This window comes from Miniopterus schreibersii, assembly GCF_964146895.1.
Source record: "Miniopterus schreibersii genome assembly, chromosome: 12".
Classification (NCBI taxonomy): domain Eukaryota; kingdom Metazoa; phylum Chordata; class Mammalia; order Chiroptera; family Miniopteridae; genus Miniopterus; species Miniopterus schreibersii.
In genome coordinates, this window is record NC_138112.1 from 10,375,102 (window position 1) to 10,399,142 (window position 24,041).

Genomic DNA, 24,041 nt, shown 5'->3' on the forward strand with positions numbered 1-24,041 from the left:
GTTTCTTTTTTAACTATTGATATTTTGGATATTAACTCCTTATCAGATATATGATTTGTAAATATTTTCTCCCACTTTTTGATGGTTTCTTTTGCTGTGCAGAAGTTTTATAGTTCGATAGAGTTCCACTTGTTTATTTTTGTTTTTGTTGCCTTTGCTTTTGGTGTCAAATCCAAAAAGTCTTTGCCAAGACCACTGTCAAGGAGCTTGCTGCCTATGATTTCTTCTAGGACTTTAATGGTTTTAGGTCTTAAATTCAAATCTTTGATGCATTTTGAGTTGATTTTTGTGTAGGGTGTAACATAGTGGTCTAGTTTCATTCTTTTACATCCAATTTTTCCAACACCATTTATTGAAGGACTGTCCTTTCTTTGTTTTTGGCTGCCTTCTTGTCAATTAATTGAACATATATGTATGGGTTTATTTCTGGGCAGACTATATTCAAAATTGACCCAAAAAGTCTTTTGTCTTCTTTTTAATTCTTATCTGAGGATGTATATATATATATATATTTTTTAATTGATTTTAGAGAGGAAGGGGAGGGGGGAGAGAGAGAGAGAGAAAGAAACATCGCTGTGAAAGAGAAACATTGATCGATTGCCTGCAGTATGAGACCCAACTGGGGATTGAACCTGCAACCTGGGTATGTGTTCTGACCAGGAATTGAACCTGCCACCTTTTGGCATACAAGGTGATGCTCCAGCCAACTGAGCCACACCAGCCAGGGCCCAAAAAGTCTTTTATAGCTAACTTGCCACACCAGTGTCCAAAGTAGGACTTTGCATTGCATCTCTTTGCTCTAAGTCTGTTTTAAAGTAGGACAGTTCTTTTCATGATACTGAATTATTGCAAGCACCCAGGTTTTACCATCTCCTGTATTTGTCTAGTTGTGTTTTCATGGTGTCATCCAGCTTCTCCTTTTATCAATATTTCCTATAAAGTGGAAGATGAATCCTTCAAGCTTTTAGATCTAAGTTAAAAGTTTTGGGCCATTATGCCTCATAGATGAGACTTTCATATAATTTATAATCCAAATTAGAATATTTTTGAAAGTGAAATGGTGGGGGTGTTATTAATAATTACACTAGGACAACAGTCTGAAGCAGAACTTTTAGGCAAACCAGCACAATAGGGTCACTCAAATAATTGGTGATGGTGGGTACTTCCTATTGCATCATATAGATCACTTAATATCTAGTTAATTCACCATTAATGATTTTAATTGATTATCATATTAGAATAATATCTGATTCCTTCATTGGTAACGTTTCTCCCTTGTGGCTAAAGTGTAACCTATTAGGTGTGGCACTCTGGCATTATACTAATATCCATTTATCATCAACCATTTGCAGAACAGTTTAGCAGCAACTGATAATCCTTGCCAGAATTAATAATTTTATTAGGGCTTCCAAAGTAATGTTTTTTAAAATTCTGTCACTTCTACCTACTGGCATTCTATAAAAATAGAACTTTCATCAATAGGGCCTATTTTCATTATCTGAAATGCAGTTTCTATATTAGGAAGGATTACTTGATTTTTTAAATCACCGATTTTTAAAGTTGCTGATAAACTTATTTTTAATATTCAGGCTTATGCAGCCCAGGAAGATTTGGAAAAGACCAAAGAAGAGTTAAAGAGCGTGATGTCTGCCCCCCCTCCACCTCCACCACCAGTCGTTCCTCCAACAGAAAATGAGCATGATGAGCATGATGAGAGTAATGCTGAGGCCAGTGCCGAGTTATCCAGCGATGGGGTGGTGAACCATAGAAGTGAGGAGCAGCGCGTCACGGAAACACAGAAAAACGAGCGTGTTAAGAAGCAACTCCAGGTATTTAAAATTTGCAGTTGTCTGCATGTTTAGAGTATAGTTTTTCATTTTCCTTACTTATCAAGACGAAGTTACTAAAATGGAACATTTGATTTTTGGAAGCTTTAACACCAGCTAGCCTTGGGGTTGGCTTGTGGATGCGTGGCCTACAGGCACGTGACTCTATTAGCAAATATTCACTAGCCTTATGTCTTCAGGCCTTAACTAGTAAGTTATTCTTTAATCATAGCTTAACCCATGTTTAAAGATAGAAAGCATCTAATGCTGTGTTTGAAAAACAAATGAGTTGAGTTTCTAAACAAAGTAAAGTATACATTAAAAAGCAGTCATTTAATAGACTACCTGTATGACATTAGACAATCTGAATTATTTACTTACTATTATAATTAGATCAAAATAGGAAATTTTGATATTCTTGGACTTTTTCCCCACTAAATTCACTGATTTTTAAATTGGTGAAATCTTTAGATATTAAGAAAATGAAGTGATAATTATAATAAATATATTAAAACTTTTGGAGAAAGTTTCTCTCCTGGTGTAGATTTTAGGTCTTACAGTAACATTACTTTGTAATGGCTACATTAAATTTTTGGTAGTCATTTCAACTATTGTGAGAGAGTTAAAGAAAGTTAGATTAATACATGAAGTCATAATAGTCAGTGGGTATAGAAATGCAAGACCATGGTTCTTCTCTACCCACTATCCCCATGATTACTAAAAGCAGAACAAACGTCAAGATTTCACAATTGAATTTTAAATATACTAAAAAGCAAACTTCTTATATGTACGTTTTTTGTCTTTCAGCCTTTTTCTTAAGTTTTTAAAATCTTAAGAAAAAAAATAATAGTCCTGTTTTTTTTTTTACACATAGGCATTAAGTTCAGAATTAGCCCAAGCCAGAGATGAAACTAAGAAAACACAGAATGACGTTCTTCACGCTGAGAACGTCAAAGCGGGCCGAGATAAATACAAGACTCTGCGGCAGATTCGACAAGGCAACACGAAGCAGCGTATTGATGAGTTTGAAGCAATGTGAGAGCTGTTCTTTTGCATACATGTTCTTCATAAGCTGAACCACGAACAGAGAAAAGCAGGCCTTTGCAGATGTGATGGAATGCATCCCACCTTGCCAAAGCACTTATACCAGTTTGACTGTGGTGGCTAAAGACGTATTTAAGGGGAGCTTTCAACATTAAGGCAGTGTGACATCATGCTTGGTTTTCTTTTTCTTTTGAGCCAGGGGATGGAGAACAGTGTTCATCACCTCCTTTCATATTTTGCATTTTCCATTTTTTTTTTCCTGTTGAAGATTAACACTAATTATCATGTCTGACAAATGTGTATGTGTGATTTAAGCACTTTGTACATTTTGAAGGGTGATGGTGATTCAGTGAGTGTTCAGGTTGAATACTGCGTTTTCCCTTGCCCCCTCCATATTTTACCTGCATGTAGCTCCATTCTCATCATGTTTTTGCAGTGGCCCCTCTCACATTTTGCCATGCCCATAGCCTCACTCTGCTACCTACAGATCATTGGCAGTGTTGCACATGAGGGGTGGCCACAGGTGCACAGTCTTGATCGTTGTGTGATGGCTGTGAATCATGAAAAGATTAGAAAGTTGAACAGTGTAGTGTGCAACTGGTGGTTAATTTTTTTAATCCCAATTTTATTACATTATTGGATATTTGGTACTTACTGAGTCATCTCTGACAGCTGAATTGATTGGTGTTTCATCTTCTGTTATCCTTTGGGTTTCTTTGCCTCCCGATTCACAAAGGTGTAGACAGCAGGTAGTAGTTCCTTAGGAGAGTTAATTGGTAAATACTACCTGCAAATAGCATCCAAAAGATTTTAAAAGTTTTGCTCTTTCATAGATTGGTTTAGGCAAACAGACATGTAATAAAAGAAAATACACATTTGTTGGTAATTGATTAAAATCATTAAAAACCCTGGACCTTCCTGGAAGGGGGAGCATATGCAAACATCAGTCCCATGCGAGGACAGTAATGCTACCTCCCTGCTACACCTGCGATGACTGGCTGTTCAAACACAATAGTGTGCCCAAGCTCTATGTTTTATAATACACAGTAATACTTCAATCATGAACGACTGTTCGAGATTTTTTTCCCCCCTCAGAATATCTTAAGAGGGCTACATTTCTAACTGCCTTTTTGTTGAGCTGAATTGTGGGACACTGAATTGTATTGAAATTGTAAGCTCTCACTGGTATACTATCTTCCTGGAGAGGTGTTGTATGTCGGGGGGGGGGGGGGAGTGTGCATGTGTGTGTGTGTGTGTGTGTGAGAGAGAGAGAGAGAGAGAGAGAGAGGTTGGTTTGTAGCATGTGAAGAGTGTACCTTCATTTCTTGATAATTGTTACATAATCATTCAGTACATTTGGTTCTTAAATCATTGGCTTATTTCTTTTTCAGTCTCTTAAGAGTACTTAAATTTGGTTTGTTAATCCTGTTTTAGAAATTACAATTTTAGGTAATATTAAGTTCAATTATGTCTTAAGAAATCTTTCCAGTTTGAAAGATGTTCTAATATTCACATGTTCTAACATTTCTTTATTGTAAAATCTGGATTTGGATATAAGGAAAGCCTTGTTTTCTCTGTGTGGTTCAGCTACTTTTCATTTGGTATTATGCATTCAAATTGACATTTATCTTTTAAAATTGCCATTTTATTAAGACATTTTCATGCACAGTGGATTCAAGTTGTGTCTGAAAATATCTCTTGTGCTTTTTTGATTTTGCTGACTTTAAAAGGATTAATCTGGGCAGACATTATGAAAAGGAAAGGTTGCATTTAATATATTTTTTGGACTTTGTAGGACAAAATATAACTGGTTAACCTTGAAGTGACTGTTGTACAGTGGTTGTGCACATGCTTCAAAGCACTGTGGGAGAGACTGTTTCTACTTCCACACGTTGGAGGAATGCACGGCGAACCCTGCTTGCCGTTCATGCTGCAAGGCATACATTTTTACTTCTCCAAAGCACTAAAGCAGTTGCCATGACGGGGAAATGTGGACTACCATTGGATTTTTATTAATTTTCTTCATTTTGAATTGTGTGCACTACCATTGCTACATCAGTTTGATATCAGTGTTGAAAAATTACCAGTTATATTGGCTGTTTATAATCTATTTGTAGATTAGGATTAAAATGGAGTTAATCCATTTTTAAAGCTGTGTGAATTTTTCTAAACAGGAACGATTATTTGCAATATGGATTTTCATAGTGATTAAACCAATTATAACTTTTATTATTAGCAGTTGAGAGCACATGTTCATATAGCAATGTAAAAATATATTAATGAGTATTTGGTAAATTCCAACAGGCTTTTACCATTAGTATAACTTTGTGTTGTACAATTAAGTTACAGTTACATCTATAATTTTGGATAACATTCATTGGTTAACAATAAAGTGACAAAAACTCATGCCTTTAAGGTCCACTGTTGTTATTTAACATGGATTTTTTGTTATATTTTCTGAAAAGTATAATCTCTATAATTACAATCTTAAAAATGAAAAGTGGTTAGGAAAAATTTCAAAATCCTCATGGATTTACTCTTTCCCCTAAATTATACAGTCTCTTTCGATATGGAAGTAATAGTGATTATTAATTCTGTGGAATAATTAAATAAATTGATAAATCAGTTCTTGATAACAGAAATCAGGATTTTCAGTCATTGCTTTTATTGTAGAGTGTTTAGTTTCTTTTTCCTAAGGAAGATACAGTTTCATTGTCATTGATTAATCTCACTATTAAAATGCTAATGTTCTTTAAAGAAGTGTACACTAAGTACATTTATTTAAATACATATTTTAAAGTAGCGTTATAGAGCAGTTACCATAAAGCTAGAAGTTAATTTTCTTTTTAAAAGCTTCTTACTAATTTTTAACATAAAGATTATTCTTAAATAAACAAGTGATAAATGTAAAAATAGGAAAAGCCAGGCGTCTTCAGTTTATAGTAATATTTAATTCACTTTTTTATTGTTGTTCTCAGAGGCAGGTAGTGACTTCTTCTAATCCTGTCAGAAAAGGGAATTTTATAAGATTTTGTTTTATAGCTAATCAGAAATTTTCTTAAAGAACTATAATTTCTACTTACAGAGTATCTTAGATTGTATTGGAACTCTTACACCTGATTATTAGAAAAGAGTTTCAGTGTGAGTATTCTGATTAAAAATAAAAAATGCCAACCACTTTCTGTCTCAGTTTTGATTATCTTGTTGAATGGTGATCTTGTTAGAAGTAAAGATAAAAACATTTTAGATCCTAAAGCATCACATCTTATGTACATATGATGAAAACAATTAGTTGTGTTTTTTTTTAATCTAAAGCTTAAAGCTGAAGTATAAGGAATTACTGCCTTTAGCATTAATATACTGAACTGATTAGTGAACCAAAGCATAGATGTCTTTAATAAGGATAAGGGAAAACATTTAAATATGGAGCTACACTGGTAGACAAGTTTCTCTCTTGTTTGTTCTAAATGAACAGAACTTGAGCATTTTCTTATTCTGTACTTTTTTTAACTAGAAGATTACATATCAAGTGTTCTGATGTGGTTTATCATGTAGAATGACAGTATTTTAGCCCATTTCAAAAGCTCAGTAGATTCCCCAGATGTTTTGGTAACTTCATAAGATGTCAAGGCATTCTGACTCCTCGCACTCAGCACTGGTGACCAGGGACAGTTGGCTCACAGTGTTCCATGTGTCAAAGCTTATCCCTTTCCCACCTGTGACTTTTTCACTTAATTTTAACTCTCATTTTTTCCTAGTGGACCTACTTATTATGCCCATCTTCCAAGATTTTTTTTTTAAATATATCTTTATTGATTTCTGAGAGAGGAAAGGAGAGGGGGAGAGAGAGATAGAAACATCAATGGTGAGAGAGTCACCGATCGACCGCCTCCCACAGGCCCCCAACTGAGGATCGGGCCCGCAACCCGGGCATGTGCCCTGACCGGGAATCGAACCCCGATCCCCTGGATTCTAGGTCGACATTCATCTTCCAAGATTTTTAAGAGCTTCCATTTCCCTCTGGGAAGATCATGAGTCCTTACATTGTTGCCTCAGTATTTTTACCTGCCTTAAGCTCTGTGATTTGAGAATTTTCTGGTTTCAGGTTACTTACACTGCTTTAGGAATTGGAAGTATCCATCATTATTTTCCACAGAATTTTAAGGTCAAAGATCATGACTGAGAAAATTATTACCCTGTGGCACATCTTTTAAATTCAGGTTTCTATTTGGCTCCTGACTTCCCTAGCTACTGAGTGGTTCCAGATTCTTATACAGTGATCATTTAGCCAATACGTTTTTACTAAGTACTGGCTATATCCCGGAGTATAGAAGCAAGATTAAAATGGCTGTGACCCTTTGCTATGGCCTATCTCAAAATGTGGAACTCAAATACTAATTCATCTTAGCTCTTAGACCACTGGCATCAGTCTGTTACAAACACTAGATTGCTTTAAAAATGGCAGCACCGTTTTGTTGAATTGTGTTAATTGTATGCCCAGATTCCTCCGTGCTTGTATCTAGTCACTTGCTTCCATCCGTGTAACTTATTATTTGTATTCCTCTGTTCGAATTGTTCATGTTTAATGATCATTTAAAAATTTAGATGTACTTTGATGTTTATGCATGTCTTTTAGTTTGCTCTTTAAAATAGTGATACTGGTTCTAGTTTACCTTTACTAAGTCTGTATAGCCAACAGTCCATCTTCCAAGTGGTAATATGGGATCAGAGTTTCTGAGATTTATGTGGCGATCCTTGGAAGAGTTCCTTTTGATAAAGCATGGATTTATTATATGAAATTCTTGCACTTTTATAATGTATGCCATAATATTCCTTTTCTTTTTTTACAAGTTAAATTAAGATGTTTTATCTTCTGTTTTAGAACTGGAAATGCATGTATGTCTCAGACTCACAAGGCAATCCATCCTGCGCCCTTTCCTGTTGCTTATACTGAAAAGTCTGTAATTCAAGTCTAGCATTTGAATCTGTCTGCCATCATTCCATTTATATTATTATTTACTTTAAAATTTTAGCTATTTTGGATAAAAGATGCAGTTTTGTGATGAAGGAGCTACTGCAACATTAAGAAGATCAATAGAGGAAAATTAGTGACGGAGAGAGACTAAGAATACACAGTCTAGTTTCTCAAGTATGCTTTTTCTTTGATAAATTACTAAATTTTTATTTTATAGCTCAAATATTAAACAGTGGTCAGTATTTAAAGATATCTTTTAAAAGGTGCCTAATTTAAAATTTTTCTTACTTTATAGGAAGACTCATTCTGTACCCATCTGACAAACCATTCATGTATCGTTACTAATAATACGTTTTAAATATTGAGAAGTTAAATGGCATTAGGGGTTTTTGGTTGAATCTTTAATTTTTATTGTGTTAAAATACACATAATGTAAAATTTTAACCAATTTCAAGTATACAGTTCAGTGATACTGGTACATTCACATTGTTTTGCGGCCACCATCACTCTCCATCTCTAGAACTCCCCAGCCCGCCCTCTTTGTTGTCCCTGGTAACCACTGTTCTATTTTCTGTCTCTGAATTTGACTGTTCTAGGTGCCTCTTATGAGTGGACTCATGTTTGTCCTTTCGTGCCTGACTTATTTCACTTAGCATAATGTTTTCAAGGTTCATCCCTGTTACTGCATGTATCAGAATTTTATTTTTTCAGGCTGAGTAATATTCCATTGTATGTGTGTACTTACATTTTATCTATCAGTGGACACATTTGGATTGCTTCCACATTTTGACAATTGCCAACACATGCTACTATGACACTGGTGTACAAGTATCTGTTCAAGTCCTTGCTTTCTATTCCTTTAAATATATACCCACAAATGAAATTGCTATGTTTAATTTTTGAGGAATTGCCATACTCTTTTTCATAGCAGCTGTACCATTTTCTATTCCTACCACCAGTGCATAAGGGTTCCAGTTTTTCCACATCCTCACCAACAATTGTTATTTTTGTTTATTTTTGATAATAGCTATTTTAATGGATGAAATGGCATGTCATTGTGGTTTTGAGTTGCATTTCTCAGTGATGCATTTCTGAGTTGAACCATTCTTTTCATGTGCATATTGACCATATGTATATCATCTTTGCTGAAATTTTTATTTATGTTTTTGTCCATTTTTTAAATTGAGTTTTTTGTTATTTGAGTTGTAGTTCTTTATATTTTCTGCATATTAATTCCTTATCAGATAATATGAGTTGCAAGTAATCCCTTACCAGATATATGAGTTACACATTTTCTCATTCTGTGGGTTGCCTTTTCACTCTGATAGTATCCTTTGATGCACAAAATTTTTAAAATTTTGATGAAGCCCAGTTTATTTTTTCTTTTGTTGCCTGTACTTTTAGTCTTCATGTGTTTTAAAAAGAAGAAAATAATTCTGATGAAGGTATAACTATAGAGAGGCAGACCAGTACAGGTATGTACATTGGTAAGAGTCGAGAGATGAAGGATAGCCTGTCTTACTGGAGTAGGCATTGGCCCTCTGCGCGCCGACCTGGGTAAAGCTGGAGTGGGTGAGGTCAGAGACTTATGGAGCCTTGAATCCTGTGCTTCGCTGGTTTGGGTTTGATTTGCAAACATCTGGTGCCTTTGGGAATGAGTTACAGAAGGGAACTATTACCAAACTGAGGTCCAAAGGAACATTCATGCTGCTGTGTAAGGTCGTCTAGGAAGTTCAGAGAGTGAAGGAAGCCTAGTAGAACTGCGCATCCTGTAATTAGCCTGGAGAAAGGCTGTGGTCCTGAGAGAATTAAGTCACTACCTTCTGAGGACGTCAGGGATACCTGGATGTAACTTGCTCTCATGTTTGCTATGTGTAGTAGTGTTTTTTCTTCTGCTTATTTTCCAAGTGACCTCTTTTGAGACGGTTAAGGCCTCCGTTTTTATCCAATCTTTGGGGAATGGGTTTCTCAGTGGCACAAAAGAACTGGAAAGATAACCAAGAAAAAATAGCTTGGATTCTGAGCTCTAATTCCAGATGTTATACCCTCCTGTCTAATTTTTGTAAGCAGTTTCATAGTTCTGAATTGATTGTTTCTCTGGAGTCACATTTAGACACTTAGATTCCAGATGCATTGTCTTCCCAAAAATGTTATGCCTGACCAAGGGTCACTGTGAGTGGACTTGGAATTTTAATACTTGCTTCTAGTTGAAAAACTTACTGCAGAGTGTGCTTACAAGAGCAGTTCTATCCATATCCCTTCTGCTCCCAGATGATCCTAATAATGTCATGACTGGAAGACACATGAAGGGTTTTTAAGAACAGGTTAAGGAGTTACGAAGTAGTTCTGAAAAGATCATTATGAAGAGATTATATTCACCAAAACACAACTCAGTGAGGATTACCTCAGAATGCACTGGCTGTGACAGCTTTGAGTAACAGGAATTTCTGTAGGTTTTGTCAAGCTGAGGATCGTACTTGATCATGCTTCCTCCACTTAGCTTTAGAGGCGTCATTCGATGCCCTGCTTATGCTCAAGTGATACGTTTTTCCCATTTGTTTTGTTACTTTCCCCATGTAATTCCTACTACAATATTTTTCTCGATTTTTAGGCCATAAAGTGTTTGAATATAGGTAAATATAATCTTGGTCATCTAAGTTACAGCAGATGGTTTTCCTTCCCACTAACTTCATAAACTATAGCAACTTACTGCTGGTGTGTAGAGAGTACTTGACAGGAGCTCATTTTACTTTCCTTAGAACTTTTAGGTTGATTAAACTCATTTTTTCCCCCTTAGAAATAATATCTTTTAAAAGTAGTTGATATAAGTATGAAAAATGTTTTTGTTGGTAGGTACAAAATAAAATCATTGTTATTTGGTAGTTTATATGCATTCTTAGAATATCCTGAGAGAATACCTCCATTCTGGAAGAGTACTAAGCAGTGTAAAACCTAGAATTAGAACTGAAACCTCATTAAAGTTTATAATACAGTTTCACATACTGGGCCACGTTATATTCTTGTCCAAGCTGATATTTTAAGGATATTTATGATGAGTTTGGGGGTCACAGGCTGTATCAAAAGCTTTGCCTCAAATGTGGACAGTGTATCCATTAGAAAAGGGAGTTTTGCATCTTTAGAAGAGACTATTTGGCATTCATATTTTTGGGATGTCCTGCAGCATTAGGAAGAGTGGAAGCAAGCATGTCATCTAGATGACTGCTGGTGTGTCTCCAGGTAAAGCGTTCTCTGCCACCTCTTTCTTTTGCGCCATTATGCGTTTGTCCTTAGATATTAGAAATTTAAAAGGTTTTCGGTTTAATAGTGTTGTGAAAGGAATGCTGAGTGGGAGACGCGGAGGCATGGCATTTCCTCCATGAAGTAATAGGATGGTGCCTTGGGCCATAGGCACTGGTAGGTCGTCCCTCCTTCAGAGAGTGACAGGCACTGGCCGCCTCTGCAGAGCGCGGCTAGGGTTATGGGAGATGGACGCGCCCCGGTGACTGCTGGGGAAATTGGGAGGTCGGGGAGTTGAGACATGGACTGAAATTAGATGCAGAAAGTAAAGTAGTAAAATACTGGGAGAAAAACTGAGTAAAATGTTCAGGAGTTAGAGAAATGAGAGGTCACTTGGCAGATGCTAATTAGCCAAACAAGAAGCATGATACGGACTTTAATAAGGCCAGACAATGTCCTCTTCATTTGTAAAGTACAGCTGCTGGGAGCATCAAAGGTATAAATTCATCTCTGGGTAGGCCAGCTAATATTTTATTTTAGATTTGTTAACTTAGTTTACTGTCACTAAGGAATTGCATATTCTTTCATATCAAATATAAATGTGGTTTTCTTGTAGTAGTCTGTCAAATATGAGCAACCTTACTGATAATAGTTTATATTAGAATAGCCAGTATTGAAACAGTATTAAAGTTATGGCCTTTTTTGTTTACTGTCCTTACTTTGCCATTAAGTTTGCCATTTTTTACTACAAATTATTTTTCTACTTCACATATCAGGATATCATTCTCTCAGGCAGTACAGGTAGAGTTTTCTTCTAACAAGCAATTGTTAATTGTGTGGATTTTTGTAATCCACATGGTAATAGCTTATAGCATGGCAAAGCATCCGGAAACTGGGATAGTAAAGGGTTTTTCTTAGTTATATTTTTCTTTGGAAATTTTTTAAAGCATTAAAATAATCAAGTTATTACCAAATTTCTTCCTTTTTTTATTAAAAACATTTTTTTTCAGTGCCACTTAAAATTTTTTTTTTTTACTTAGAAAAGTAGGTATTAAATTCCAGATATTTTTAGGAAAGTGTCTTTTTCATTGGCTTCCAGTATTATGTGTTGAAATTGCCCAGTAGTGAAGGTGCTTTAAGTCATACTTAGCTACTTTATAGCTAACGGCTCACTTTTAAAAACTTGGTTAAATCATTAAAATTCTTAAAAATAAGTTATACATAAACATGAAACAAAATTCAGTAGCTACCGTAGGATAACATTTAAAAACAAGCCTTTCTGTCCTCTGGTCTCCAGCTCTCCCCAGAGGTAACTTTACAGCTTGTGCCTCTTTTCTGGAGATCGCCTAGATGCACCAGCAGGCATGTCCTATGTCCTTCTGTTAGTTACGTATGTTACAGCACTCTGCGCACACGCTTTCCCGCCGCTTGCACTGAACGGTGTGGATTTTGGAAATCATTGCATATCAGCGCAAAAATACACGCTCCTTAACCTCTGGCGAACATTGTTTTGTCCGAGCCTTTGCTGTTACAAGTGGTCCTGCGATGTATTCTCGTACAAACACCGCTTGTGCTTTACTCTCTCGAAGAAATTGTGTTATAGCCCAATGGTAGGGTACGTTTATATAAGATTTTCTCTATCTTGCGCTTTCCTAAAATATAGGAAGTTGCTTTTTACATAAATGATGTAGGTGTACTTTTCCATTTAAAAAAATTATTGTACACTTCCTTTCATAAATTGGATTTCTGTATATATCGCTTAAATGGTGACACGGCCATGATGGTCCTCATGTTTCACTTTTGAGGGCCCAACTGGAAAAGCCCTGCCAGTAATTAAAACTCTGACTTCTGCAAATTCTATAATCAGAAAATATTATTTTAAAAAGAAGCCAATCAATAGGGTAGGATTTTCTATGTGTGCTGTGGTAGCTTTTTTTTTTAATGTTTGGGACTAGATACCTGTTTATTTTGGCTTAAATTTATTAAGCACTGTTGTTTCCTTTTTCCCCTCATTGAATCTATTGGGGTGACCCTGGTGAACAAAATTATACAGGTTTCAGGTGCACGATTCCACAGCACATCGTCTGTACACTGCATTGTGTGTTCACCACCCCAAGTCAAGTTTCCGTCCATCACCATTTATCCCCCAGACTTTGGTAGCTTTTTGCTTTTTAATTTACTTTGCCATCATTTCCTCAGTGATCAGAGTTTTCATTTGTCTGCTTTTGTAAAATGACAAACTCAGAGCATTGCCCAACATGCTAATACATAGTATAAGACACTTGACCGTGCCAACAACAGCTGAAGTATTTAGAAAAAATTTGATTCTACAAGTTTTCTTTGGTTTTTTAGGAAGTAGATCAGCTTAGAGGTTTCTTTAGCATACCATCTTCTAAGTTACAATATATGCTTCATCTTTGAATTCAGTGTATTGTTGGAATTCTTCTTCCTGAAGGTAAGAAAATGTCCTTTGATTTCAGGGCTTGCTTTTGTGTCTGCAAACTAGCTCTTGTCTATAAACTTTGGCCAAGTTCTTAAATGATTTTCTTGGGCCGTGGACAGCCTAGATTTGTTTCAGAAGTGCGAATGCTATCTCATGTTAATCAGAGGAAGCATCCACCTCAGTGGTGTGCAGTCTCCCCTCCCCCTTTCCTGAGATGCACACTGAACTCAAGGCTGATGTATCAGAGAGACTCAAGTCTGCAGTGGTCACCATCCTTCCCGGGGCGCTTTCAGCTGCCCAGACCCCCATCTGTTTCTGCTTCGTAGGCTCAGTACTGTCAGTGGTCAACCCACAGGTCCTGTGGCCCATGGCTCTCCCCAGTCTAAGGTACAGGATCTTCCCCAGGTTTTTCTGTTGGTTCAGCACACATTTTTATTTTTACCAAAGATGCTCAGCTCCAGGTCTCATCAGTTGAGAGCACATTGAATGCATAGCCCGTCTGATTGGCTTCCAGAGGGTGTTTGGGACAGACGTGAGGCAGCGTAGTTATAGACAATTGCATGAGTTTGGAGTCCCACATTTGGGTTTGAATGGCGCAGCCACTTACTAGCCGTGTGACCTTGGGAAAGCCACTCAGCCATGTGGTACCTAAATTTCCTCATCTCTCTCTTAAAAATACATATATCTTTATTGATTTCAGAGAGAGGAAGGGAGAGAGAGAGAGAGGGAAAGAAACGTCAATGATGAGAGAGCCATTGATCAGCTGCCTCCTGCACAGCCCTGACATGTGCCCTGACCGGCAGTTTAACCAAGATCTGGATTATAGGTCGATGCTCAACCACTGAGCCACGCCTGTCCCGGCTCCTCCTCTTGTAAATGGGCGTAACAATGTCGATCTCATGAGCATTGACTGTAATAATATAAGTGGAATACTTTGTTTACAGCTTGGCATATTAAAGGTGTTAATAGTAACTTCTGTCATTTTGTTTTGCATAATATTTTTGTTCATCTGTCAGTATTATGGATATTAGTGTTTGTACCCAAGTCCTTTGGATTCCATTTTTAATGTCTTCTGTCTGCCTTTTAAGGATTTTACTTGTGATTCTTAGACGGTCTTGCTCAGCATATGCTTATTAGAAGGTGTGCCAGGCCCTGTGCTAAGTACGTGGAGATAGAACGCCTGTCCTGAGCAGTAAGCAGTTTACAGTTTGCTCCCAGTAGACAGAATTTGTGTGTTTTTATGTTTTACAGATAAGTGGGGTTCCCTTCTCAACCTCTGACTATGGGAGTGTCCCAAGGCCCAGGCTGCCTCTGTCTACACATGGCTGTCTTGGTGACCTTACCCGGTGTTCCTTCCACCTGTGTGCTGAAAACTCTCATCTCCAGCCAGACCTCTCCCCTAAACTTTGGACTATCTATCCGTCTACCTGAAACTCCCACTTTGATATCTAATAAGCATCTCACACTATATCAAACCAAACTCAAGAACTCTACCCCGCACAGCTTGCCCCTGCCCCAGCCAATAAATGGCAAGTCTATTTTTTCAGTAGATCGGGCCAAAACCTCGACTGTTTCTCTTTTTCTGCTTCTAACCCACATCCAACCCAACAGTAAACCATTGGCCCACATTCAGCGTACAGTGTATCCGAATACTACCCCTTAGTCCACGGCGATTGCCCTGCGCCACTCACTAGAGCCGCCAGTGGGTTTTCTTGATGTCTCTCTTGCTGTTCTGCAGTCTGTCCGACAGCAGCCTTAAAAAGGTAAATCAGATCCTGTCACGTCTCAGACAAAAGCCTCGTCCTCGACGGCCATGCAGAGCCAAGCTCAGCCTGGTCTGTCCCTCTAGGACCCGTGTGCTGATTTCCCCTTCTCTCGTGGGAAGTGAGCTGGCTCCCTTTTTTATTCTTCAGCCAGTGCTCCTGTTGCCTCAGCTGAATGTCTCTTTATGCCAACTGCACGATTTTGCTTAAATGTCACTTCACTGTGGCCCTCCCTCCCTGCCCCTTCCCTGGGATTCTCTGCCCGGTTGTTTATGTTACTTTTCTCTGTAGCATTGTCATTAATGTATTATATGTCTTACCTATTTGTATTGTTGTTTATCTCTTTTCTCCCACTAGAAGGCAACCTCCACGAGGGCAGGAATGTCACTGTCCTGTGCAGTGTGTGCTCAGTGCCGAGAGCCATTAACGCCTGGCACCTGGTGAATACTCAGTTATTTGTTAAATGAGTGGGATGGATGGGTTTTGGAACCCAGAAGGAAGGCACCTAATCTTGCTGGAGGGCTCCAGGGGAGGCTCCCTGGAGGTGGTGATCCCCAAACCAAGTCTTTAAGGATGCATTATTATTAATCAGGAGGCAAAGATAGGAAGACGATCCAGACAGGAGGAACTATATATGCAGACACATTAAGGCACATGGACTAGTGGAACTGCCTATTTATATTGAAAAAATACAAAATTTGAGATTCAGAAAATGGTAGAGCGAAACACTAGGAAATCATGAGTGGAAGCAGGTGTGGATGGGCTGTGACATTTCTTTGGACATTTATAATTTTGGAATGCTGATGGAGAGTCAGATGAAGTTCCCAGGGGGAACGTGTGAGGAAAGAAATGGCTTAATACAGAACCTCGGTGAGCGCCAGCATTTAAGTCCTGCCAGAGCAGGGGACATCCAGGAGAGGACAGTACCAACTCTCCCGGACAGAGGTGGCTAGCCCACATGACCACCAGTGTCACAAAATAGGGAAGACTGATACAGTATTTAAAATGTACTCTGGTTTTGTCAACAAGAAAAGAATTGAAAAGATCAATTTTCTTGGAATTGGAATAGTTTTTACTTAGCTTAACTGTTCAGTGTTTTCTGGAAAGTGTTTCCCACAAACCTATGCACAGAACAGGAAAATGCTCCTTCTAGCCGTGTCCTCTGTCACCTCCAGATGTCTGAAGTGGACACTGGTGAGAGCCCCACCCCTCACCCCTACTCAAGTCCATGAGACTACCTACTAAACAAAAATCTGTTCCTGTATTTACCTTCTAGGGGGGCTCTGTGTGGCATTTGAGTGGTATAATCCATTCAAATAATGTCATTCACTCATTAAGCATTACGTGCCTGAAGTTAGCTCCTGAGGGTTCATAGATAATTTTTAAGGCAGTCATGGTGTAGAGGAAAGAGGAGAGTTAAGAAATAGTGGGACGAGGCGGCCAACGAGAGCGTACACAGAGATCCAGGCAGCCACCAACCTCTCGCTGGCGTCTCTGAGGTTACTTGGCGGCGGTCACCTCAGGAACAAGTACCATTTTCCTAGCCGCCTTTCAAGGGCTGAGGGACATCTCAGGATGTCCAGGAGTGATCTCGGTCCAGGGAAAGTCACACCTGGGAGTCATTTTCAATACCAGGACCGGGGCGTCTGCTATGTGAGCAAAGGGTGATGAGGTCTGGGGCTAAACTTGGCTCCGGAGCCAAGGGGGGCCATGCTAGGAGAGTAGGGCTGCCCTGTGCTGTGGGCCAGGAAAGCCCACTTAGAATGTGGGCTAATTCTAGAGGCTTCCAGGCAGGTTCAACTGCATTTCATGAGTGTTCTGGAGCTGCTAAGAAACTTTCAGTGGGAGGAGTCCATTTATTCATCCAAATAGTTTAGTGCCTTGTACCTGCCAGGTGCTCAGTCCTAGTCATTGAGAATGTAATTGTGACTAAGGCTAGATTCTTGTCCTAATAGACTTAGTTTCTGTAGAAAGACATGAAACGCAAACAAAATAAAAGTTGAAAAGAGATCAATTCATGAAATTGCCAATAGTCAACCATCTTTGACCTATAAAAGCAGCAAATTCGTATCAACTTGATATTATGAGAGAAGGGGCTGTGTTGGGGAAATTCAGGGATGATAATATGGGACGGAAGGTCACAAAAAGCCTTTGAGAAGGTGGCATATAATGGCCACCTGGAAGCAGAGAAGGCTGGCTCTTCTATTAAACCAAGATGGTAAGGGCCGTGGCTGAGGCCTGCAGGCTGCCCTGGGCCTGGGGGGCGGTGCCGCCGGATCTCTCGCCCTGTCTGAGGACGCAGCAGCGCCTCAGGTGCAGTTGGCCCACCGTTGCTGTACCTTTTGATTTCCAAGATAAGCTAGAAAATGGTTTTTTAAAAAGCATTTAAAGAATAATGCTTTAGATATTTAAGTTGAAATGTAGTTTTATATGAAATCTCCCAAAGTTTATGTCAGCTTTTTTTTTTTTTTTTAAATTTGGAAAATGTTCTGCAAGCCAAACAATGTATCTGCTTGCCAGGAGTGGCCCACTCAGCACCAATTTGCAGTCTTCACTTTAAAGCATTCCAGGTAGAGGGAACAGCATATGCAAAGACCATAGGCAAGGAAGGGCTTGGCTTGCCTGGCCGGGCGTGGCTCAGCGGCTGAGCATCGACCTAGGATCCAAGAGATCACGGTTCGATCCCGTCAGGGGCATGCAGGAGGCAGCCTATCAGGGATGACTCTCGCATCAATATTTCTCTCTTCCTCTCCCTTCTCTCTGAAATCAATAAAGATATATTTAAAAAGGGGGGGGGGGTGTTGGCTTGTTCAAGGAGCAGACAAGTGGGCAGTATGTCCAGAGCTGAGTGGACCCATGGGAGAGGAGTGTGTGAGTGACCTTGGAGAGGAACCAGGCCACAGGAGCTCACAGAAGTGTAGGGGCAAAAGTTGAGGGGCAGGAGTACAAGTTCAGTCTGTACTCCACTGGACAAGCATGCCCCCGGGGCGACGGCTGCATCTGCCTAGAGGAAGGGACACGTTTTCCTAATCCACACAAAGACGTCATAAATGCTGCGGGTCTTGCATTTTCCCATTTTACAGTTCAGTAACTGGCCCAAGGCAACCATAGAGGCAGAGTCTGCATCTGGGAAGTTTATGGGGTTTTAAAAATGTTTTTTTAAAATTGATTTCAGAGAGAGGAAGAAAGAGAAATATCCATGATGAGAGAGTCATTGATCGGCTGCCTCCTGCGTACCCCCCACTGGGGATCAAGCCTGCACCCCGGGCAGGTGTCCTGACCAGGAATCGATCCAGGGACCTCTTGGTTCATGGGTCAAAGCTCAGCCACTGAACCACACGGCCAGGCCCCATATTCTTTTGCCTATGAAACACTATCTTTCTAATTGAGATTGACGGTGCCCTTTGGAAGATTTGCTTTTCTGCGTAACTCCAAGTGAATGTACCCTGAATTTCGAGGCCAAAGAAGAGTGTTTCAAACATTAAGTTGTATGTAGAGTCACAATGGCGGCCTGGAGATGCAGTCCCGCCAAATGGAAGACCAGACTTACTCGGCTGCTCTGTGTGGGGCTCGTACGGCCAACCCGTCAAGGGTTTACTGCTCTCCTTTTCAAGGTCAGGCGAATGCAGCTTAAAGATCTGCAGTTGAAATACGATTTACTCTTGTGAGAAGGTATCCGTTCCTTTTTGTTGAGTGGGAAAGCCCTCGAAATCAAAGGGCCTCTGCTCAGGGACCTTAGAAATCTGGAGGAAGGTGAAATTCAAGAAGTCACGGGGGATATGTATAAAAAGGGTTTTTCAGCGACCCAATATGTGTTGAATAAAATATTTTAGGAATTCAGTGAGCGGGCCTTCAGTGGTATGATCTGAACTAGAAAATAGGTCTGGAAAACATTCAAGAGGGAGAAAGGCTTTGGTCTGGAGAGTGTCAGCTGGGGAGGGAGGAGGCCTGAGAAATGAATATTTGAAGAGAGTAAGGAGCATAATTAATAACATTTTCTAGGTGCTCTGCGTGGGTTATTTAATTTGCTTTGTAGATAAAAATGGGTCTGATTTAACTTCTTTTAAATTATTCTTTAAGCTGATAGATTTTTTTTTTACCACCTGTGGAATTAAAATGAAAATTGTATTTTTAAGATAAAAATCAATATGATCGCCTATAGTTTGCTTTTAGATTAGCAGATTCTAATGATCGAATTAAGGCAGAAGTTGGCAAACTTCTGTAAAGATGCAGATATTAAATGTTTTCAACTTTGTAGGCCAAACAGTCTGTCCCAACTCCACACGTTGCTGTTTTAGCACAAAGGCAGCCACAGGCACATGCAAATGAGTGAGGAAGGCTGCCTTCCAGTGAAACTATTTATGGGCACTGGAATCTGCATCGTAATGAATTTTCATCTGTTAAGAAATGTTTGTCTTTCAATTAAATTTTTTAAAAATTATGGTCTCTACAAAACAGTTGGGGAGCCAGATTTGGTCCACAAGCTACCGTTTGCTGACCCTGAGTTAAAGGTTTTATAAAAATCGTGTTCTTCTGAAAGCCAGTGGTCTGCTTTTCTCATCTGTAGTTTGTCTATAGGTTTGGTTGGGGGCGGGGGGGGGGGGTCTTGTTTTGTTGTAATGAAGAGGTTTCCTAACAACTTAGGAAAACTCCCAGCATCGATTCTCAAACTGGCTGCCTCAGACTCTCCTGGGCCCGCTGCCTGGGTTTCCGATCCAGTGAGTCCACGCGGGGCCCAAGGACTTGCATTTTCAGCAGGTGAGGCTGCAGCTGCTGTTCCGGGACAGCACTTTGAGAACCGCTGGTTTAGAGCTGAGGGTGCCAGCACTGCGGGGACAGCAAGGTGGCCTTTTTTACTCAGCGTCCTTAGAGTAACAATAGACTTTGCTGCCTAGATGATTTCTATGAGACATTCAAAATTCCAGTAGTTCAAGACCAAAGGTAATTGGAACTAAATGCGGAGCTTCCCCATCTATTGTAGTATTTTTCCTCCATCAATTTGTTGGGGGTTTTTTGTTTGTTTGTTTAAAAATATATCTTTATTGATTTCAGAGAGAGGAAGGGAGAGGGAGAGAGAGAAACATCAACGATGAGAGAGTCATTGATCGGCTGCCTCCTGCACGCCCCCGACTGGGGATCAAGCCCGCAACCCGGGCCTGTGCCCTGACCGGGAATCGAACCCCGATCGCCTGGATCCTAGGCCGATGCTCAGCCGGCCGGGCCAATATCTGTTTTAAACACTTAAGGCCTAGAGATTATTTTATAACAGTGTTGGGGAAGGATGCACACCTAGGGGAAATATAAATAAGGGAATATGTATCATGTATAGTCTACATTACGGAAACATCATTATATATAACAGGTACATCCGTATCAGTTTTTAAAGCCGTGCACTGGCAGGAACTTCAGGTTTGCACTCGTCCTGTATCACCTCACCCTTTTCTTTGATTTTTGCTGTTGTATCCACAGCAACATCAAGCCCACTTCACACATACGAGCTTTGTGTAGCTTCATCACACACCCCCGTCTTGGCGAAGACAGCGGTGCTGCGTTGGTCATGGCTGTGCGTGTGTCCCCTTTGTGAACGACGCGTGCACTGCAGCTCCCAGCCCCTCGCGGTGAGCGGCGGGGGTGGTCCCCGTCTGTCTGACAGTCGATGTCGCCATAAATGTGTCTCCCAGTGAATGTGAGCAACAGCGTCTCTACAGCTGAGGCCAGGGAGGGCGCTGCTCAGGGACAGGCTGTGCACAACCTCCAGCTTCACTGTCACCACCAAACTGTTTGCCAAAGCAAGGATTTGGCTACATCTTCACCATACTTGACGTCACTAGATTTCTAAATTTTTGCCAATTTGATAGGCTAAAATGGTATCTTATCGTGCTCTTAATTTTTGTATTTTCTTGATTACTAATGTAATTTAAATTTTTTCTTATTTTATGGGCCTTTCATATCTCTTTTTTTGTGTGCTTGTTTTCTATCAGTTCTTTATCTTAATCTAATCTGTTCATAAAATTTCTTTATATTCTGGTTACTAATATTTTGACATTTAAAATTTTACAAATATTTTCTTTCCTGTGCCTTCTCTTTTCACATTTTTATGATTTTTTTTTAATGGGTAAATGTTTTAAATTGTAGCTTAATTTAGAAATCTTTGCCCTTGTGATTGGGGGGATTTTTTTTGGTGAGTATCTGGTTTTAAAAATTCTCTTCCTTGAGGTCATGAAGATTTTCTCCTGTATTTTCTTCTAAAAGTATTGAGTGTTTACAATATCTTCCCAAAGTTTGGTTGTTTTTACGCTTGAGTCTTTAGTCCGGCTAGAAATAACTTTTGTTTCTGGTATGAAGAATGAATCCAGTGTTTTTTCTATCTGGATGACTAGTCGTCTGAATACTTTGGCAGGTCATCCTTCCCCCACCGGTGGCATCGCTACTTCTCAACTGTACCAGGCGTTCGCGTGTATAGTCTGCTCCACTGGCCGCTCTGTCTGTCCCCGGGTCAGTACCATTCTGTCTTAATCCCTATAGCCTGAGCTTTACAATGAGCCTTAGTATCTGACAGAGCTTTTCTTTAACAGTCTCTCCACCTTGTTTTGATGATAAACTCCTGATTAGTTTGGGCTCTTTGTTCTACATAAATTTTAGAATTCCTCTAAAGTGTATGAGAAAAAAAGACTGTTGGTTGGAGACATTAATAGATTCATTTGGGAAGAAGTTACATCTGTATAATATGAAGTATCGCTGGTCGTGGATGTTAATCCTCTCCACTTATCCATGTCTTCCTTACTGCCTTGCAGTGACACTGTTCAAAGTTTTGCATTAAGTTAATATATTTTTTGGCAGGTTTATTATCAAGCATCTTATTTTTTTACTATCTTCGAAGAGTTACATTTTAAAAGTCTTCGCGGTCGGTGTAGAGCAGTGAAATTGATTTCTGTGAAGTCCTTCGGGCTTTCTACAGGAACAGGCATCTTCTGAAAATAACGGCAGTCCTCAGTCTGTCCTCTCGGCCCACAGAACGCCGACTGCTTTTCCTTCTCTTACCGAGAAGGAAACATTCAGTGTGACGCTCATTTCTGACATAAGAGGAATGCTGCCAACATTTCTGACATCTGCCACCACGTTCGCCGTGGGTTTTGGTACATGGCCTCTCTCAGGCTAATGAAACTTCCTGTTCTATGCATTTGCCTATTTCACTAGAGGTTTTTTGTTGTGTGTGTGTGTGTTTTAATAAGAAGAATAAAAAGGTTTAAAATTTGTCAAATGCAATTTCTGTGTATATTGAGATAATGTATATGAGCTTTTTGTTTGTTAACTCGCTGGATTGGATAAGTAGATTTTCTAATGTTAAACCAAGTTTGCGCGCCTGGGGTAACTTGACCGATGACCTAACCCATGGTCGGTGCTCCCGCGACCTGCGCCCCTGTGCTGGGGACACCCTGCCCTTACCTGGGTGCGTCTCCCCAGTCCCCTTCCAGGGCTGCGGCTTCATCGGGTTATTTCAATCTCATGGCGCCACCTGGCGGCACCCTCGGGACATGTCTGACTTGACGGCTCCGCCTCCTTTCCTCCCAGGGAAGCGGGGTTTCCTCAGTTTCCACTGTAACCCTCTAGCTCGGTTTCTCTCCTGCACCTTCCGTTCCTCCGCTTCGCTCTCGCTCCCCCCTCTTGATCTCCATGCCGGTCACCCGCGTCCCTTCCTTAGCTCTTTCTCCCTTTGTTACGCGTCTAAATCTGCCTCTGTCGTGGTGACAGTCGTGCTGGTGACAAAGGAAAACTACAGTGGTATGTTTTTAAATGACATTTGATACAATAAAGTGCCAGCTCTGCAAACCTTCCAAGTCCTTGAAAATACTTCAGATTCCCTTTCAAATGCTCTTAAATTTCAAGCACTCCTTGGTCATCTGGTTAATTCCGCTCAGTTTGACATCAAGCCAAAGTATCAAAGAAAAATTATAATAGTGTTAGGAAGTGTCATTGCTTCTATCTTCCCTTCTTACTGGCCTTGAAATATTTGGGGTGTCTACGGTATTTTGCTGCAGAGTCAGCTTCCCATCCCGGGTTAAACCGCCCGGACTGAACTGCCATCTGTAGCATGGTTTCCGTGGGCAACAGCCCCCAGAGGTGCCCTTTGGCACATGCCTGACTTATAAGCCAGAGATTGCCTAGCTGCCTTTCTTCTTGTTTAACCCACGAGCATAAAAACGCCGTGAGCAACGTGCTCCCCACTCAGAGAACTGGCCCGTGGGTGCGTGTGGCTGGCGCCGCAGGGCCTCTGTAGAGTTCATTGCGACTGGTCCCGGTGTCCTGGGGTCCCTGCGGGCTGCCTCTGAGAGGGACAGACGCGTCAGCTGGAGCAGACGGACCAGAGGAAGCAGGGCTGACACCGACCCCTTACCCACGTGGCTGCAGGGAGGAAGCCTTTAATGTTTGTTTGTTTGTTTGTTTGTTTGTCTTAGCCCGCGTGGCAGGCAGGTACAGGATACTGAGAACTCGCCTACTCCAGGACAGCAACTGTTGATTTCAAAGTAGGCACCACAGGGTCCGTAAGTCCGGTGGGCGTTTAAAAGACATTTTAACGGTGCCTAAGTGAATCGAGAGATCCGCAGGTAACATATAAACCATCTACGTTTTGTTCTGATACAAAGCTTTGGTATCCGCTATTCTTGCGAAACAAGTTTGTGCAGAGCTGCTACAACTGTGAGGCTTCCAACATCTACTTGAGAGGGAGATTTAAAGTGATTCTTATTTTCATA

The 24,041-nt window shown here is 40.1% G+C and overlaps 1 protein-coding gene across 2 annotated transcripts in view; it reads left to right on the forward strand.

Annotated features, from left to right (window-relative positions):
* Positions 1 to 24,041, forward strand: part of RDX (radixin) — a 74,627-nt gene that overhangs the window by 47,185 nt on the left and 3,401 nt on the right. For both annotated transcript variants that reach the window (XM_081154758.1, XM_081154757.1), the window contains exons 13-14: positions 1,590 to 1,829; positions 2,701 to 2,861. In XM_081154758.1, coding sequence (XP_081010884.1) covers positions 1,590 to 1,829; positions 2,701 to 2,861 — 401 coding nt within the window. The remainder of the gene's footprint in view (positions 1 to 1,589; positions 1,830 to 2,700; positions 2,862 to 24,041) is intronic.